The sequence below is a fragment of the Brachyistius frenatus genome, unplaced genomic scaffold (assembly GCF_029030835.1).
Source record: "Brachyistius frenatus isolate BFR_SWC_R1_liver_20210118 unplaced genomic scaffold, ASM2903083v1 Contig_88, whole genome shotgun sequence".
Classification (NCBI taxonomy): Eukaryota; Metazoa; Chordata; class Actinopteri; family Embiotocidae; genus Brachyistius; species Brachyistius frenatus.
Genome location: NW_027210687.1, coordinates 55856 through 75202, shown reverse-complemented (window position 1 = coordinate 75202; position 19347 = coordinate 55856). Strand labels below are relative to the sequence as shown.

At 42.4% G+C, this 19347-nt stretch overlaps 1 protein-coding gene across 1 annotated transcript; it reads left to right on the top strand.

The window, feature by feature from the left end:
• Positions 1-851: 851 nt before the first annotated feature.
• On the top strand, positions 852-19011 carry atp2a1 (ATPase sarcoplasmic/endoplasmic reticulum Ca2+ transporting 1). Its single transcript, XM_069709983.1, has 25 exons — positions 852-979; positions 1085-1221; positions 2312-2329; positions 3290-3372; positions 6467-6571; positions 7822-7960; positions 9083-9163; positions 9244-9329; positions 10257-10412; positions 10563-10704; positions 12103-12269; positions 12372-12460; positions 12555-12657; positions 12778-12909; positions 13582-13707; positions 13879-14097; positions 14248-14359; positions 14454-14677; positions 14793-15013; positions 15126-15328; positions 15848-15933; positions 16101-16234; positions 16735-16852; positions 17417-17534; positions 18690-19011. The coding sequence occupies exons 2-25, from the start codon at positions 1104-1106 to the stop codon at positions 18698-18700; spliced, it is 2991 nt and encodes a 996-aa protein (XP_069566084.1). The 5' UTR covers positions 852-979; positions 1085-1103; the 3' UTR covers positions 18701-19011.
• Positions 19012-19347: the final 336 nt, after the last annotated feature.

Below are 19347 nucleotides of genomic sequence, written 5' to 3'. Positions count from 1 at the left end.
CACTGCACTGGCTTGGTCGCTGTATGACCACACATAGTTGCGAGTCTACTTTCAAAATAGATAAACGACAAAACCAGTGGACGAAGCGGCAGTCACACGATCATATTGTCTACTACACATAAACATGGTGCCGATTGTTGACTTTTTTTAAAATTCAACCTCCCCAACACGCAGCTGAGAATGCAACAACTTTATTCATCCAAAACATTATAAAGAAATCCTTATTTGTGAAGTAGAAAATATTCATAGTACAACGTCTCCCTCCAAATTTTGTGGAAGAAAATTTTAAGTGCCAAAAAATAGAAATCCAGGGAAGTACTTCAAAGGTTTCCTGAAGTGCAATACTTTACTTTTACTGCACGTTGTCACTTCATCTGGATGTTTAAAAACTGCTTCAGCAACAACAGAGGCTCTGAAAGAAAACTTCTTTAGTCCATGGACACCTTTCAAGGCATTACATCTTTTGACAATTTTTGACATCTTTTGACATCTTTACATTGATTTTCTGAGTGGATGAGTGTTTCTACAGACTTCTGACCCCACATGTACCCATCAGTGTCCCGTGCCTCTCTTCTTTGTCCTGACAATGCATGTTCTCTCATGCCCATCTTATTTCCAGCTTGCCGGGCAGCAGACCCCTCTGCAGTTGTTGCCCTCTCCCACCGCCCCCCCCCCCACCCCCCGACCCCCCTTCACCTCCCTCTTCCCCTATTCTTTACCGCAGGGCAGGGAATGCCCACCTATTTGTGATGTTCCCATCCAATGAGGGGTGAGCACATGGCAGACAAGCACCAATGAGGCCACTTTTTCATCTGTATAAAACTTTTCGGGACAGTTTACCAGGTTGCACTTTCTGTCAGTCCAGGACTCTGAGAGGAGAGCAACAGCTCAGAGAGAGAGAGAGGGGGCAGAGAGAGAGCAAGTGTGAACGCAGGGGGGTCGCCACTATTTAATCCCAATCCCACACTTCAAGAAAGTGGTGGGTGAACGCAGCTTCATTTGTTTTGAGTTTCAGTATCAGGCCAGCTGGGCCCCTCAGATTAATGTCTGTGTTTTTTTTTTGCTTTATCCTTTCATGCTGAAGCGTCTCCGTTTCAGCGAGGATGGAGAACGCACACATGAAAGAGACACCGGACATTCTGTCCTACTTTAGCGTCACTGAAGAAAGCGGCCTGTCGCCCGAGCAGGTCAAGAAGAACCTGGAAAAGTATGGCTTCAACGGTAAGGCAGCGAGAGAGATGGATGGATGACTGGAGGGAAGAGTTTGGATAGGGCACTGCAGAGTAGAAAGAAAGAGTAGGAATTAATGAAGTGACCCAGAGGATGGGAGGTCCAGGAGAAGGAACACACATGTATCATTTCATTGGATTAAACTGAGAGAGATGGGAGATTATAGAGGCAGAAACTCGGTGTGAAATGGTAGAAACAGACGCCGAGGGAGGGAGACAGAGGATATAAAGAAGAGAAGTAGTTTGGGTTTTGAAAGCTGACAGGTGAACCAGCACTGTGTGTGACAGTGATGATGATGATGGTCTAATTAAAGGAAACTATCTGACTGACACAAAGGGGAGTTATGTTTGTGCGGCAGGTGCATCAGGGCGTCGGGTTTCTGACAGCTGCTACCGGTTTTAGTTTAGATTGAGAATAATTTATTTGTACTTTGAAACGGAGTGAATTTAAACGAGAGGGTTCATTCTTGACTCAAGGTCAATCTACTTCATTTGTCCTACTCCCATGAAGTTTGCTCAGTTGTCATGATCTTCAGACAGAAGCTATGTGAGGCAGTGAAATGCAACACGATGCTCCAGACAAGGAAAGTTTGAGTTTGGAACTGAGTTTTGTCTTTCAGACAACAAACACACTATCTGTATCCAAGAGGTCTTTTTCACAGACACTTAAACTTGTCACAGCAGGGTTAGTACAGTACAGGGGTTATGAATAATTATATACAGTTTAAAGTTGGGGCCAAGTGTCCCAGTAAGCCATGGCCCTGGAACTGGGACATTGAACATGTTTCACACTCAATAACCTAAGCAGCAAAAGTGTGTTTGTGAGCGTGCATATTATAGTAAACTTGTTCTTTTTATTGTTGTATTGTTATTAATTGCTGTTCAGGCAGGTTGCAGTGACCCTTTGTTTGGTGTGGAGCACCTCAGCTGACAGAGAGAGAGACTGTGATTTCTATGTTTTGATTCCTGGATGATGTAAAAGTGAAAACTGTTGAAATTTTTACTCTGCAAATGTAAAAGATCTTATGCAGTAAATGTCATGGTGTGCCTTATTTATGTTCCCTGTCTTTCTTCACCAACAGAGCTGCCAGCGGAGGAGGGTGAGTCCACTTTACGCCACCTGCTTTTCAATTATTCATGTTTCAATCGCATGTTCCCGTTGATGGGAGAGTACCGTCCGCACAGACCTGCTCCCCTCACTTCCTGTGATGACAAGTCACTTAGTGATTTGTTTAACCCCTGTCATTGGCTTCTTACTCTGTACACTCAGTGTGCCAGAGGTTTGGAGATAGACAGTCGCCCAAACCACTAATAATATGTTCACACCTTACACCGTTCAAGAAATGAGTGTTTCAATGTCCAATCATTTCCTGTGGGCATGAAGATGATTTATGATATGGTGTCTATGTTTATTGAGCTTTTAAACACACGCTGACATTGTCATTGTAGCTGATGTAGCAGCCCAAAGACAAGCGAGGAAATCTGAGATAGATCGATAGATCGATAGATCGATAGATCGATAGATAGATAGATAGATAGATAGATAGATAGATAGATAGATAGATAGATAGATAGATAGATAGATAGATAGATAGATAGATAGATAGATAGATAGATAGATAGATAGATAGATAGATAGATAGATAGATAGATAGATAGATAGATAGATAGATAGATAGATAGATAGATAGATAGATAGATAGATAGATAGATAGATAGATAGATAGATAGATAGATAGATAGATAGATAGATAGATAGATAGATAGATAGATAGATAGATAGATAGATAGATAGATAGATAGATAGATAGATAGATAGATAGATAGATAGATAGATAGATAGATAGATAGATAGATAGATAGATAGATAGATAGATAGATAGATAGATAGATAGATAGATAGATAGATAGATAGATAGATAGATAGATAGATAGATAGACAGACAGACAGACAGACAGACAGACAGACAGACAGACAGACAGACAGACAGACAGACAGACAGACAGACAGACAGACAGACAGACACATTGTTGAATGTGATGTTGTGTATCTTCTTCAGGAAAGAGTATCTGGGAGTTGGTGGCGGAGCAGTTTGAGGACCTGTTGGTCAGAATCCTGCTCCTGGCCGCCTGCATCTCGTTTGTGAGTTTGTTCATATTTTCCTTTCCATGATATAAATCATTTGTAATCTTTTTGGAGTACTGTTTGTCACGATGAAAAACACATACCACATTATGTACATGAATGGATCCTGCAGACATTCAAGAACATAGTTATCATCATCTAATGCTGAAAAGATGTTCGTTCCAAATTGGGTAAAAGAGCTTCATGTTAGATCAGTGATGTAGTTCTTCCTCTATTTTACATTTACTTTACTTACAGTGGCTCCTTAAATGCAGTAACTCGGCAACTGAGTCCAAACAAAACATAACACTCGGATGACTAGACAAAAGAGAAAAAATGGCCAGGACATGTCTTTCATAGGATAACTGTAACCTTTTCTTTCATTTCAAGCAGCATACTGTATTTTTCATTAGTTTCTCCTTAAAACTGTTGCATAATTTTCCATATCAGAAAATAATTTCCAGGTCTAGAAAAATCCAATCTGAGCCATAAACAATATTTTGAGAAGATTGTATATTTGATCAATTCAGTACAGTTTATTAAAAAAAAAAAAAAAAAAAAAAAAAGCAGCATGCAGTATATTGAAGCTGAGCAGGGAGAAGGTAATATCAACCCTTCATCAAAGTCTGTCAACAATCTAATGGTGATGTTTAGATTTCAGTTATATTCGGGTTAATATTTCGATCAGACTAAAAATCCTGAGAGAATCACGCTGCATATTTGCTGCTAAAAGTTGTCACTGTATCAAAGCATGATGAAATGTTAATGAACCACCAACCAGACAGAACTGGAACAAATCTGATAACATCAAGAACAAGATACGAGATTACAAAAGAGTATGTTCAAGGACGATTAAGAATCTGACTGTACAAGTGAGCTACAATGATGAGCTGTGAGCTGCATCTTCTCTGACCCCAGTTTTCTTTGTGATTATACACACACACACACACACACACACACACGCAGGCTGACAAATACAGCATGTACATCACCGAGTTCTTAAATTACATTTGGACTCACTCTCATTTACACAAGGAATCCCTCTCTCTGTCATGCCTCCCTCGCTGTCGCTCTCTCCAAAACAGTTTTGCTCACATTGTCTTAATCCTCGATCTCTGCCCTCAGGCGTCCCTGCACAGCTGTCACGATGGCCTTAGAAGGCCTGACGGCTGTCTGTGTGCAACAGAGAGAGCGAGAGAAAGAGAAAGACAGGAAGAGAGAGGCAGCGAGTGTGTGTGAGCACATATGCATGGCGGGAGCTTTATTTTAAGAAAGTCTCAAGCCAGGACGAGAAACTGTATCCTTGGACAAAGGTCAGGGAAGGAACGAGGGATGGCTCGCGGCAGCAGGAGAGAGTGAGAGACAGCCAGAGAGGGAGAGGGTCGGGGGATTGGGTTGCACAATGGCATTGTTTGTTGCAATGACAAACGAGAGTGAACGATTCACAGTCGTATATGGTTTCTAAAAGAGAGAACACTAAATACTGCAAATACACGGTCGTCCTATTCATACACACAGGAATGTTCTGCCACTGCAACGTGCTGACAGACTGTGACGCTCGTTCTGGAGATCGATTGTGTCTTTGAAGAGAAGCAAGGTGAAGACAGACTGGAGAGAGTCAGCAATCAAGCCTATTTTTAAAAAAGGGGGGGAGAGAAGATGGAGGATGAAAAGTAGATAAATAGAATATGGTGCTGAGCGAAAAATCTGAACGCTACAAGAGAAAGATGGGGAGGACTCGACTCTTTTCTCGCAGGTTATGTCTGTGCTCCGCTGGCCTGCAACTAATCTGTGTCAATGTCAACACAAAGCCTTTCCGAAACAGTAACATGGGACTCGCAGGGGCGCACACGTGTTGCACACTATAGGTTTGGAAAAGAGCCACGTGTCGAGGACAGATTTCACACATAGGAAGACACAAGATACAACAGTGGCAAAGTGAAAATGTCATTCGATCCACAGATGCTTCATAACTGTCATAAATAGCTCCTCGCCGTGACAAATTTATGTTTATGTTTTATGCTAGTCAGCAGTAAAAGATAATGCTGTCATCCTGAGCAACAGGTGCACAACAAATGTAAAGACACTTACAGCATCAAAGGCTTAGCAACAGCAGTAATGTCGTATTTGAACTCTTAATGAAGGAGTCAGTGTCATTAAATGAACCTCTTCAGTCCAAACATACACACAATGGATCCAGCATTACAAATCAATAATTATTTCTAACAACAGAATTTAAATATACTCATTACTTATGTAATGTAAGTGGCAGTTTTGATGCCACTATACAAAAGCACGGGGCTCTTAGGTTTGAGTATTTTACACAACGTATGCATTTTCTTTATATTTTTATATTAGCAGAAAAATGGTGGAAACTTTCCATCATAAGAAATGATGTCTATAAATTGCAATTTTTTGTTTTGTTTTGTTTACTTTTTGTCCGACAGTCCCAAATAACATTGAAATTCTTGAAAAAAAAATCTCCCTATTTTTACTGCTTTAATCAGTGTTTTAAATGATGAACTGATCAAACAGTTTACTTTGTCAATCAGCTAATTGATTGATTAACAGTTTTAGCAAAGCATCATAGAGTTTCACAGAGGTGTTAGATTTTTGTAAAGAGTGTCTATCCGAACATTCGGCACAATAAGGAGGGAGATCAGAGTTTGAGGGGTTTAAGTTTGGAATTTTTAAGTAAATATATTGACCCCAATATTAAGGTGAACAGATGGTACAAAATATTGATATTTGATTCCAGTACAAATGCTAAACATTCTCTATTTTTTGTCACTAAAATGTGAAGATTTTCTTTTATTTCATGATATATTGAGTTGCTTTTGGTTCCAGAATGGTCGTTAGATAAAACATTTTAGGAATTGATGAATGTAATGATTGTCTATAATAGTTGGAGCGCTGCTGGCCTGGTTTTTCATGATGTGTTCATCTTTTGTTTTTTTAAACACAGGCAGTGATGGACTGGTAATGAGATTCAGCAAAATTAGAAGTTTGAAACTTCTGTGGTTGTTCAGACTTCACAGAAACCTTATAAACACCATAAACTAAATGGTATGTTTCTTCAAATACTAACTGTCCATCTGTCTTTGTGTCTCAGGTTCTGGCCTTGTTTGAGGAAGGCGAAGAAACTGTCACTGCCTTTGTCGAGCCCTTCGTCATCCTCCTCATCCTCATTGCAAATGCTATCGTTGGTGTCTGGCAGGTTAGTAAACACACACACACACACACACACACACGCACGCACGCACGCACACACACACACACACACACACACACACACACACACACACACACACACACACACACACACACACACACACAGGAACAATTGCAATCACAAGGACACACACCTGCCCCTGAATGCTGTCTTTTACACACGCACCTAAATAGACTCATATACTTAGTAACAGTCACACTCAATAAATCACACACATCAGCGGCCTGTTCAGGCCTCATGTCCTTTACACGCACTCCTTCCTCTGATTAGCTGCGATACAGTTCAAGGGAAGAACAAGAGGCATTACGTCAGTCAAAAGGTTAAAAGGTTAAGCCAACAGGGCGAGTGCAGTGGAGTGGGGAGAGGGAGTGAGGGAGGGAGTGAGGGAGGGGTGTGGGGGGGGGGGGGGGTGACGTACTGGGACATGTCCTGATTTTCAAGGGTCAAGCTGCAGTCTCCCTCATTACAATCCACAGTAAAAATACAGAGGGACAATCATGTTACCACAAGCCTGTTGTGTGTGTGTGTGTGTGTGTGTGTGTGTGTGTGTGTGTGTGTGTGTGTGTGTGTGTGTGTGTGTGTGTGTGTGTGTGTGTGTGTGTGTGTGTGTGTGTGTGTGTGTGGTGGGGGAGTCCATATCAACTCAGCGGCAGTCATTTGGAAACTATGCACAAGGATTCACACATGGGGGGTATGAAGGAGAACGGCGAGAGGGAGGGCAGCTGGCATAAGTCGGGCTTTACACTTTGAGGCGGTCGGGGGCAGCCTTGGAAGAAACCACAGACTGAACCCAACGTCGGCCCGTTACACTGCTCGGACCAACCTGTTGTTCAGTTTCAGGCTGCTCCTGCTGCTGGATAGCACACACTGATGCGCACTAAAGATTTGTTGAATGTCAAACAATTATACATTTTTAAATTAAAAAATAACATGTTATCATTTAGAATTTCAAGGTTGATGTACTTTAATGTGGTAGCAAATCAGGAAAACCTCTTCATACGATAATTTTGACTTAAGCGAGATGAAAACATCGCTCTGTTTGAACAGCTCAGACTCAGCAGACATTTAGGAGGGGAACCGTTTTGTTCTGCATTTGTTGTTCTGCTACCTCTGCATACGCTATAAATGTAGATGTTGCGCTCCTTTTTGCTGTTAAAGACGGATAGTGGTTGTTGTAAAGGAGTTCATGGTAAAATGACCTCATGTTTTGTTTTGGGTGCTTTGTTTTGCAACAGGAGCGCAATGCAGAGAGCGCCATCGAGGCCCTGAAGGAGTACGAGCCCGAGATGGGGAAAGTTTACCGGTCAGACAGGAAGAGCGTGCAGAGGATCAAGGCCAGGGAGATCGCTCCTGGTGATGTGGTGGAAGTTTCCGGTAAGTCATGGAAGGATTATTTACACCAAGTCTATTCAGCCACCTGGTGTAGGAGGCACAATTGTGATTAACCCCTTCAGACGACATCTCAGCTCACATTATAATGGGTTCAAATAAGGACAGTCGCTGTAATTTCAGTGTACAAAAAAGCTGTATGACCTGGAGCAATTTTTTTTTTTTTTTTTTTTTAAAGTAAGCTGGCTGTGGCTATGCGGGGGGAAAGGTCAAAACATGTATCCTAAAAAGCTCTCTATACAACTCAATATTCACGGACTAGTTCAGGTTTCCTGATGCAGCACGGTTAAACAACTCCGTGCATTGACTTTTACCATTAAGATCAGCAGGTGGCATCAGGAAATCTAAATTTAAGTACATTTTTTGTATTTTCAGTGGTGACCACTTGTATCTAAAAGTCAAATCGTTCATACAATGCATATTATAGAAGATTACATACTAGTTTATTTTCCATTTTTGGGACACATACTTATTGTTGCAAAAATCGTCTCCATGGCTTATCTGATTTCAGTTAAGAGAATTCAGAATCATGTTTGACTCCTAGTTTGATATAAATAAGATCACTGGTGACCTGTTGTACTAGAAACCTAAAGACTGGCTCTGGTTTGGTCTTTGTGAGATTCTCATCATGCTGAATCACTGTCTGCTCAAATGCTGTCACATGCACGTGTGAGAGTACTTGATGTCCTTCAAAATGAACATGGGCCCTTTTATGGCAGTCCCAGAGGAAAGGGGGTGGAGTCTGAAGAGGAACTTTCTGCTTGAGTATTCATGCACTTGATGGACTCGCTCCTCTGTTCCTCCCTGTCGCTCTGTTTGCTGTACACCTGTTCTTTTCATTTCATGATCGCCCCAAGGTCTCCCTCTCCCTCCAACTCTCACTGTGGTATCAGTTTTCAACAACAACACTATCAGTGCAAAGTGCTAACACCAGACAATCAACCCGGCCCACCCCCCTCCTCCCCCCTCCATCCAATCCTGCAGTCAGATTGTTATGAAGCTCTTTGTACTGTAACACAAAAGGAGTATATATAGCTTTCTAAAAAATGATTTCAATGAAGTCTCTGTTTTTATGTGTTTCTCTGTGTGCTGCTGTACGGAAACTAGTTGGTGACAAAGTTCCAGCTGACATCAGGCTCATCTCCATTAAGTCTACAACCCTGCGTGTGGACCAGTCCATTCTTACTGGTATGTGTTTCATCACAGTAAGACAATTAAAGGGTCTTTTCCAAGTCTGCCACCAATCAACCCAACACCCATGTCTGTAGGTGAGTCTGTGAGTGTGATCAAACACACCGAAGCCGTCCCCGACCCCCGAGCCGTCAACCAGGACAAGAAGAACATGCTCTTCTCTGTGAGTGTTTTTCCTGCTTCTTGCTTTCTTTTACCACTATTTGATCTTCATTTTTATATCAAACCGACTCCACTGGCTGACTCATTCTCCCTGTTTTTCTTATTGAACCTCACTCCTTATTTCATCAACCTTCACAGCAGACATTTTTACTGGTCTTATTTGGAAAAGTAAAGGTGTAACTAAGCGCAATGAAATATTTTAACGGTCGGTTCAGGTGGCATTTCATCATCATTATGCCGTTTGTTTATGTTATTAGTGACACCGGTGCTTTTCCAGCTATGACAAATCAAAAAGTAAAAAAAACTGGGCAGAGTATGAACTGATGACAAACCTTTTATAAAGATGCAGATTTATTTACTGTCATTTTTGAAGAACTACAGGATTATGCACTTTAAAATAATTTCTAAATAAAGCACTCAGCTCAGGTTGATAAAAAAAATATCCCTTTTATAAGCGAGGAAGAACGTAGCTTCACTGCTTAGCTCATAAACTGTATTATTCTAGAAAACACCTGCAACCACACAACATGCAAATATAAACATGTTAATAGGCCCACATGATAATGTTAACATGCTAATGGTAGCAGATATACAGTCATTTCTACATTGTCACCACTTTATGTTAGCCGCTTAGCACTAAACACAAAGGCCAGCTGAGGCTGACGTCCTTGGTTTTGCTGCATAAGAGAGGTTCAACCTTTGACCTCATGATGGAGGAAGAGGAAAAGTCAGGTTGATAACCATCCAGCAGTTGTAATATGTAGTCATATAAGACCTCAGGGTATCAATTAGATCATTAAGATTCATGAATGTCTGGAGAAAACTGCACGGCAGGCCATCCGATAGCTGTGAGGGAATTTCTACTCGCCTGGACAAACAACTTTCTAACATCTGTCTCTCTCTCTCTCCGTCTCGTCTCTCTGTTCAGGGCACTAACATTGCTGCTGGTAAAGCCATCGGTATCGCTGTTTCCACCGGTGTCTCCACCGAGATCGGTAAGATCCGTGACCAGATGGCCGCCACCGAGCAGGAGAAAACCCCTCTGCAGCAGAAACTGGACGAGTTTGGAGAGCAGCTCTCCAAGGTGGGTGACACAGGAAGCACTTCCGAAACAGAATCACCTCAGGGCCAGTTTAAGACCTAATTTTGCTGACTTAGATGGAAAATTTGCACCTTAAATATAACAACGCTCCAACGAATGTCTCACACATCCCTCTGGCTGCTCGTCCACCAGGTCATCTCCCTCATTTGTGTGGCCGTGTGGATAATCAACATTGGCCACTTCAATGACCCCGTCCATGGAGGCTCCTGGTTCCGTGGTGCAATCTACTATTTCAAGATTGCTGTGGCTTTAGCTGTGGCTGCCATCCCTGAAGGTAAACCCCACGGATCCATGTTTGGCCAAGAGGATTATCATATCTAATATTCATGTCATGTAGCTCATCTATATGTTGCTGCTTCCAGCCTATTCAAAATCGTCTTTGTCACGTTGAGTTCATCTATGATCTGTCCAGTTTTATTTTCTTACCACTAACTGAGAGAGAGAGTTGGTGGCTGTATTTGGTGGAGTGCTTTCAGCAAGCTGGGATATCCACTTCAATAGTGTGTCCTGCTGAGTCTGCTTTTTCTTGTATAGTCGTAAGAAGCATCTTTACCAGGTGCCTAAACTACTTTATCATGATCCTCTGTTTGTCACACACAGGGAGTCTTACATTCTTCTGGTCCCAACTCTGAGAATATAGATACGATATGGACGTTTAGATGATAAATCAATAGCTTTCAGAGGGTCATCATTGTAACTCCTCCACTCTTGAGTTTTGCAGGGTTTACCAAGTTGAATTGAAGACTTTTTAACATCTTTTTAATACCACAAAGTATTTTCTGCTTTATGATCATACGGGCCGAAGTATTATGAAACCCTGTTGGGACAATTTGGCCTGGAGTTATTTATCACAGTATAACATGTTGCAGTATTTTGTAAAAAAAAAAACAACAACCGTTACTAATGATATAATTACTTAAATTTCTGTGACATTGACACAGATAAGTCTCAGAAAATGGATGAAAGCATTGACAAATGAGGACAAACGAGGGGGAAAAAAATACAAATAAATTAACTTTTGGATCCCTTTGAAGTGAATTCAGTTAACACAATTCAAAATTCGGAAGAACTGTTACCTTGTTTGTTGTCTCATGAATGTGACTGATTACATTTTCTGGTAAAAAACAGTTTAAGATTTGGAAGTTCGTAATCCTCCCAGTCACACTGCAGTCAGCTGTACTGCCAACGCTCATCAGAGATCACAGCCTCATGATGCCATAAGGACAACATCATCGGCAAACACAGATACCATTATAATGTCACTGAACTGGACTCTCTCCAGACCTTCTCCACTCCATTGTCACAGTTCATTTTTGCCAAGAATCTGAACACAGATCTCCGTCCAAGTGCAGGAGGACTGAGCAGCTCTCAGCGGCCCCTCCCTCCACAGCAATAGATTCGGAGAACGCAGTAATTCGGGTGTCCTCCAGTCGATGTGTTAAGGACTGTGTAGGGACCACCACTATTATTAGCCTGGCCAGCGATACAGTCCCTACCGTCCAGGTGATTTTGGCACATGTCAGATCAGTTGTTCTTGTCCCTTGGTTCTTTGGCTTTAGACGTTCCTCATGTTTTTGTCCAACTTTCAACCCATCCTCGCTGTTTAAAAGCAGCCTGATTGTGTATTTAATTTATCACCTCGTTGCTTCATCTCTCCCTCTGCCCACCGCAGGCCTGCCCGCTGTCATCACCACTTGCCTGGCACTGGGAACACGTCGTATGGCCAAGAAGAACGCCATCGTCAGAAGCCTGCCGTCCGTAGAGACCCTGGGCTGCACCTCAGTCATCTGCTCCGACAAGACCGGCACCCTCACCACCAACCAGATGTGTGTCACCAAGGTGGGTTCACTCACGTGCACAAATAAACCTACATGCATTTTCAATCAATCGATAGATACGATCAATTGCGATAACTTTGGTTTTTGTCATGTTTCCGTGCAGATGTTCATCATTGATAAAGTCGATGGTGACAGCATTTCCCTCGGCCAGTTTGACATTTCGGGGTCAAAGTACACCCCCGAGGGAGAAGTGTAAGTGACCAAAGAGTTGGAAATGAACGAACAGACCATGATCACTGTGACCCGTTCTGAACACAGAGTGTTTCTGTCACATCTTTTCTACCAGTACGAAGGGTAACATGATGGTGAAGTGCGGACAGTACGACGGACTGGTTGAGATTGCAACCATCTGCGCTCTGTGCAACGACTCTTCTCTGGACTACAATGAGGTCTGCAGAGCACTCAGAATTTCTTACGCTCATTTATGTTTTGCGTGTGTCAAACAACAAATACGCTGCCTTTCTTTCTTTCTCTGTATTTATTATTCCTTCTTTCTCTCCATAATGCAGTCCAAGGGGATTTATGAGAAAGTGGGGGAGGCCACTGAGACGGCCCTGAGCTGTTTGGTGGAGAAGATGAACGTGTTCAACACTGAAGTGCGTGGTCTGTCCAAGGTGGAGAGGGCCGACGCTTGCTGTTCTGTAAGTGCATAAAAGATGTCATACAGTATGTAGCGAGTTATTCTACGACATTTCCAACATTTAAGTTTTTACACTTTTAAATTCATTTTTCAAGCCTCATCCATTAGAATTAAACAACCTTAAATGCTAATATTTGGTTATATAGTTCCCTTAAATTCTTCAAATTAGTTCAGTGTTTTGCACCCTATTCATTTGGTTTTACGCCCGATAATTTTACTACTTTGGTTTACTTTTCATTCCAGATGCATCAGGAAGCTGTTTTCAGAAAAAAAGTTCTAATAACTCATTTTACAGTACCTGCGCAGTACCAGACTGAAGACAGACAAACGTAATGGTGATTAAAGCAGAGCATTAGCAGCTAAATAGTCAGGTACTTCCCTCAGGAGAAAAAAAAACTTTTAGAAGTTGCCAGAAACACAGCGTGAAATAACTGCTAATGTTGCTCCAGGATTCCTGGAAGTGTAAATGAGCGAACAAGTTAAGGATGACAATATGTCAGTATTATAGTACTACCTCCCAGTCAGCCCAGAAAACACATGAATCTGGTTTAATGTTTAAAATGTTAATAGGAAACATAAACAGTTGCTTAGCTGGCGGTGCTTGACTCCAGGGTGAGGTTTGATCTTTTTGACCCTCCTTCAGTTCACCTTGTCTTCTCTCACTTCCTGACAGGTTATCAAGCAGCTGATGAAGAAGGAGTTCACCCTGGAGTTCTCCAGAGACAGAAAGTCCATGTCAGTGTACTGCTCTCCTGCCAAGTCCGCCAAGGCTCCTGTGGGAAACAAGATGTTTGTCAAAGTGAGTGAGGGACACGGCGCGCACACACAAAGGGGTTTTTACCAAGATATATTCAAGCAAAGGGATTCTGTAAAGGCCTCAGATGAGACATTGTCATGAACGATCATCATAAATACGGAAGACAAATATGTGTTTAAGAAAGAAAACTGATTGTCTTTACTGTGTCATCAGGGCGCTCCAGAGGGTGTGATTGACCGCTGTGCGTACGTCCGTGTGGGCACCAGCCGTGTCCCGCTGAGCGGCCCGATCAAAGACAACATCCTGTCAGTCATCAAGGAGTGGGGCACCGGGCGCGACACCCTCCGCTGTTTGGCTCTGGCCACCTGCGACTCACCTATAAGGAAGGAGGAGATGAACCTGGAGGACTCCACCAAGTTTGCAGACTATGAGGTGGGTGAATGAAAAGTAAAGACACCACAGACATACAAACATACAGGATCCTACCTGGCTCCCGACATTATGTTTAACACGGAAATGTTGCAGTAGATCATTTTCCTGCTTCTGAGTTGGACATTAAACTTTTCACGTCCTTATTTCCAGACTGACTTGACCTTTGTGGGCTGTGTCGGCATGCTCGACCCTCCTCGTAAGGAAGTCATGAGCTCCATTGAGCTGTGCAGGGCTGCTGGCATCCGTGTTATCATGATCACTGGTCGGTACAATATCGTACTCAGTGTTGTCAGTCTCAATCAAGCAAAGGTTGACGTCAGAACGGACTCAATCTTCCTTTCTACCCCTCCGTTTAGGTGACAACAAGGGAACAGCTGTGGCCATCTGCCGTCGTATCGGCATCTTCACTGAGGAGGAGGATGTCACTGGCAAGGCCTTCACCGGCCGTGAGTTTGACGACCTCAGTCCATATGATCAGAAGAAAGCCGTCCGAAAGGCTTGCTGCTTTGCCAGAGTGGAGCCGTCCCACAAGTCTAAGATTGTTGAGTTCCTGCAAAGCTTTGATGAGATTACTGCCATGGTGAGAAGAAAAAAACAACTGCTGTTGAGTTCATTGTTCTTCAAAGGGACCTCAATCATTTGATTTGAATGATACACACATTATTCCTCTTTGATTCCTTCTCCCCTTCAACCAGACCGGTGATGGAGTGAATGATGCCCCTGCCTTGAAGAAGGCGGAGATTGGCATCGCCATGGGCTCTGGCACTGCCGTTGCCAAGTCTGCCTCTGAAATGGTCCTGGCTGACGACAACTTCTCCTCCATTGTGTCTGCTGTTGAGGAGGGCAGAGCTATTTACAACAACATGAAGCAGTTCATCCGCTACCTCATCTCCTCCAACGTAGGCGAGGTCGTCTGGTGAGTTCATCATACCCCACTTATGTGATATATATCCAGGCAGCAAAATAAAATGCACCCTTATTTTCATGAGACAATAACTCCAAACTAAGAAACTAATTTCCTCCTTCAGTATCTTCCTGACCGCCGCGCTGGGTCTGCCCGAGGCTCTGATCCCCGTCCAGCTCCTCTGGGTCAACCTTGTGACTGACGGTCTGCCCGCCACCGCGCTGGGCTTCAACCCCCCTGACTTGGACATCATGGGCAAAGCACCCCGCTCCCCCAAAGAGCCCCTCATCTCTGGCTGGCTCTTCTTCAGATATCTGACCATCGGAGGTACGTTCTCACTATTTTCATTCGGTCTCATCCACTAAAACACTTTAGGTGCTCTGTTATACCTATAAATCCCAAATTTAAGCGACAGTTCTTTACACTAAATATCACGTTTCACTCTTACAAACAAATAAAGTTCCTATCCACTGAGCAGTGTCTCACCTGGAGCCTTTGACTTGATTTGAGTACCGATACTGCAGATAAACTAGTACAATGACAATCTCCTTCAGTAGGTCTGAAAATGTCTTCCCTTTAAAAGAACGCTCCAATAACCACATGGGACTCAGAGCTGAAGTGCTCATCACAGCAGCGTCTCTAATTTTCATCCTACTGATGCTGTCGCCATGGTAACACATCCTCCTCCTGGGTATTGTGCCCCAAACTAAACATGTATTTCTTCAACAACATCATGAAAAAAAAAAAATTCCAGCAGACATTATGTTTATCCTCAAGATTTTGAATTTAAACATCTTGTCACGAGAGTTGGTTAAAAATCTTTAAACATATGAATACGTCTTCCAGGTTACGTCGGTGCAGCAACAGTTGCAGCTGCTACCTGGTGGTTCTTGTACAGTGACGACGGCCCAATGGTCTCCTTCTATCAGCTGGTTAGTCTTACATTTCGGTTATTTGTGACCTTTTCTCACAAAATGTTCACCACGTAATGAACCTTTCATCCAAAACTACAACACCTCTTCACACGCACTCGTCGTGGAAGCCTCTCAAAAATAATATTTCAGAGAGTTAGAACTCGTGTTTCTATCTTCGCTGTCAGTCTCACTTCATGCAGTGCCACGAGGAAAACGAGGACTTTGATGGCGTCCGCTGTGAAGTGTTCGAGTCGGCTCCTCCGATGACCATGGCTCTGTCTGTGCTGGTCACCATCGAGATGTGCAACGCTCTGAACAGGTCTGACTACACTATGAACCCGCACTGCATTGTGGGTACTTCCACCTGAGCACTAACCTCAACACTGTTGATAAAAAAATAGGGGATATTTTGAGGTACTTGTACTTGAGTACTTCTATTTGATGCAATGTTATACTTCTATTCCATTACAATTAGAGGGAAGTATTTCTTTGCTGCATCACATTTATTTCGCAGCTTAAGTCAAATTCTCTTAAATGAAGATGTTACCTACAACCATAGTTAAGATATAAACACATTTCATCTTAAAAACATATTACCGTGCAAACACAGAAGAAGCTAAACAATCACTGTAAGTTTCCTCGGTACATTTTCCTTCAGCTTTTACTGCATAATCAGTGTTTATTTTCACACCCTCTTGTTCTCGTACATTTTTATGCCTTCACTTCCACAGTTTTTCATATACCTTCGCACATTTTCAGTCTGCATTAACGTACTCCTCCGCCTTCCCATCCAACCACCTTCCTCCCCTCCCTCCCCAGCTTGTCTGAGAACCAGTCCTTGGTGCGCATGCCCCCCTGGAGCAACCTCTGGCTGGTGGGCGCCATGACCCTCTCCATGTCCCTTCACTTCATGATCATCTACGTCGACCCTCTGCCCGTGAGTCCGGCCTCCTCTCCTCCTCTCCTCCACTCCTCCTCCATACGCACCTCACCACGCTGCCTCTCCAACATCTGCGTTCTCTTCCACTTCCTTATTGCTTAAATACTCACAGGTGGTCGTTGCTCAGATCGCTGACAAATAGAGAAGGAAGTTCAGGTGGCGCACAATCAAACCAGCCGCAGCTCGGTGAACTCCTCAAACGGTGTCACGCAATCATGTTTTCTCAGTTTTTCAGAAATTACTTCACCCAGTTTTGAGATTCAATATCTAAACACCTCTATATTGTCTGTTTGAAATAAATCTAAGTGACCAATCAAACACAAATTCACAAGAGTCATCATGAATTTGATCTGACGTTCATTGATCTCCAGTTGCAACAATTAGAAACTACAACATATTCTTCACAGGGAATAACACAGATACCGTGTACAGATTACTATTTGCAAGGGTAATAATAGTCTTATAATAAAGTGTTATTAGTGTCTGCATAATTAATATATAACTGTGTATTACTGTGCATCCAGTCAGGCGGTTTTAACACGCTGCTGCTCTCGTCCACAGATGATCTTCAAGCTCACTCACTTGAACGTGGAGAAGTGGATGGTGGTGCTGAAGCTCTCCTTCCCAGTCATCCTCATTGATGAGGTTCTGAAGTTTGTGGCCCGCACATACCTGGACGGTAAGATGAAAATGTCTTTCCATTTTTCTATCAGCTTAATGTACATACATATTGAAAAGAGCACATGTGCAGGTTTCAGCACTCTGCATAATGCATGTCTTAAAAAAAAAAAATTTTTTAAAGGTTTGTGGGCTAATACATTTGCATTGTGAGTGTAGCTGTGATCAAGTTAGTTGGCTGTCATTAACTGCCAGTATAAACTGTTCTTAGTGTCAAATACAGCATTGCACACTTGATGTTTATTGCTAGAAACTAGAAAATGTTAATTTAGCCTGCTGCTTAAAACAGATTTTAGATCATTGTGTAAGTGGAGTGCTGGTTAGCACATTTAACGTGCTCTCGCTGCTTTGCCTGAGCTTTTACTGTTACTAAGCTAATGCTGTGTTTACAAATTAAATCATAATCAGCTTGTTACTGGATTATGTTGGATTATTTCTCCAACACACATTGGGAAAGAGTTTAACTAGAATTTAAGCAGCTAGTTGTACATTGGCACCAATCTGTTTCCCACTATGTGACACAACTGATAAGCATGTTTACTAAAAATGAGTAGGCCGTTATTGAGAGACAAATAGTTAGATGGACATTTGTGGATTGCTCCAATGTGTTTTCTTGTCAAAGGTTAACAGAGGAGAAGATTAATACCACTCATGTGTGTTGCAGCCAGTTAGCTTAGCATAGCATGAAGCAAGTCTGGGTCTGTCCAAAGGTCCAAAGGTCCAAAGGTAACAACACTCACCTGCGAGAACCTTTAACGCTCTCTAATCAACACGGCGCACCGTGTTTGTTTAGACTTTATGAGGGGGTTATGTGTGGGACTATTTCTTGACTCTGTGAAGTTGCTAGGCAACAAGCACAGTTACATCAAAAAAATCCTGCAAAAAAAACCTTCCCCAATAAAAACCAATTAAAAAAATGTTCTACATTTGTAATCGATCGGTGTTCGAGGTGCTGAGAGTTTGTTTTTGTTTTTTTGGACAGCGATAGGCTGTTGGCTCCGCCTTCATACCCAGAGTGGCATACAATAGATCCCAACTCTTGGCAACAAAACTAATCACCAGATTTCACACAATGTCCAACTTCCTGTCCAACCCTTCAACAACTGTTGACTTAAACTTAACTTAAAAGTGACAAGCCTTTATTTTATCCATCCAGGGAAAGTCTAGAGGTGAAGTGCGGCAGAGAGCGGCTGAAGTGAAGAGAGCGTTGAGACACAGAGGATGGAGAGAAAAAGGCCGAGCGCTCCGACGATGTGAGAGCGTGCCAAAAGTCACTTGAGCGAAACCTCAAGTGGCACGAATACAAACGAAAACACGTAAACCATCTGAAAATACACCAAAAAAAAGCTGCAAAACATTTTTTCTGTGTATGTACTGAAAATAATATATAGTTAAGAGTTATAAAAACTATTCTGTGTTGATTTTATTCTTAAAGAATAAAGATAATGTATTAAAGAAATCGTCAACCTTGGATTTCAGTCTTGAGATTCCGGTGTCATTTTTTTGTGTGTTATTTTCTCTTGCTGGATGTTTGCCACCAGCTCATGACCCTAAAGGGTGATTTCACCAATGTTCAACAGCCTCTCTATCATTATAAGAAAAGTGTATCTACAGTATATGAAGCGTATCTCACTTTGTTCCATGCTCCGTTCAGTTTCATGTAAACTCGCCTTCATAAAAGTCCAGTTTATCCAACTTTGGAGGGTTTTGGAGGGAACAGGTAGTAAAGCTTTTTGAAGGTTTTCTTCTTTCTAGTAATTGAGACAAACGCTGCTCCTTTCAACTATCAAATCAAATCAACTATCCACATGATG

Excerpts from the sequence above, each read along its gene's own strand:
- atp2a1 (XM_069709983.1), top strand. The coding sequence starts at position 1,104 with ATGGAGAACGCACACATGAAAGAGACACCGGACATTCTGTCCTACTTT. Across the intron at positions 9,330-10,256 it reads AGAAGAACATGCTCTTCTCT|GGCACTAACATTGCTGCTGG; the intron begins GTGAGTGTTTTT and ends CTCTCTGTTCAG. Across the intron at positions 13,708-13,878 it reads GAAACAAGATGTTTGTCAAA|GGCGCTCCAGAGGGTGTGAT; the intron begins GTGAGTGAGGGA and ends CTGTGTCATCAG.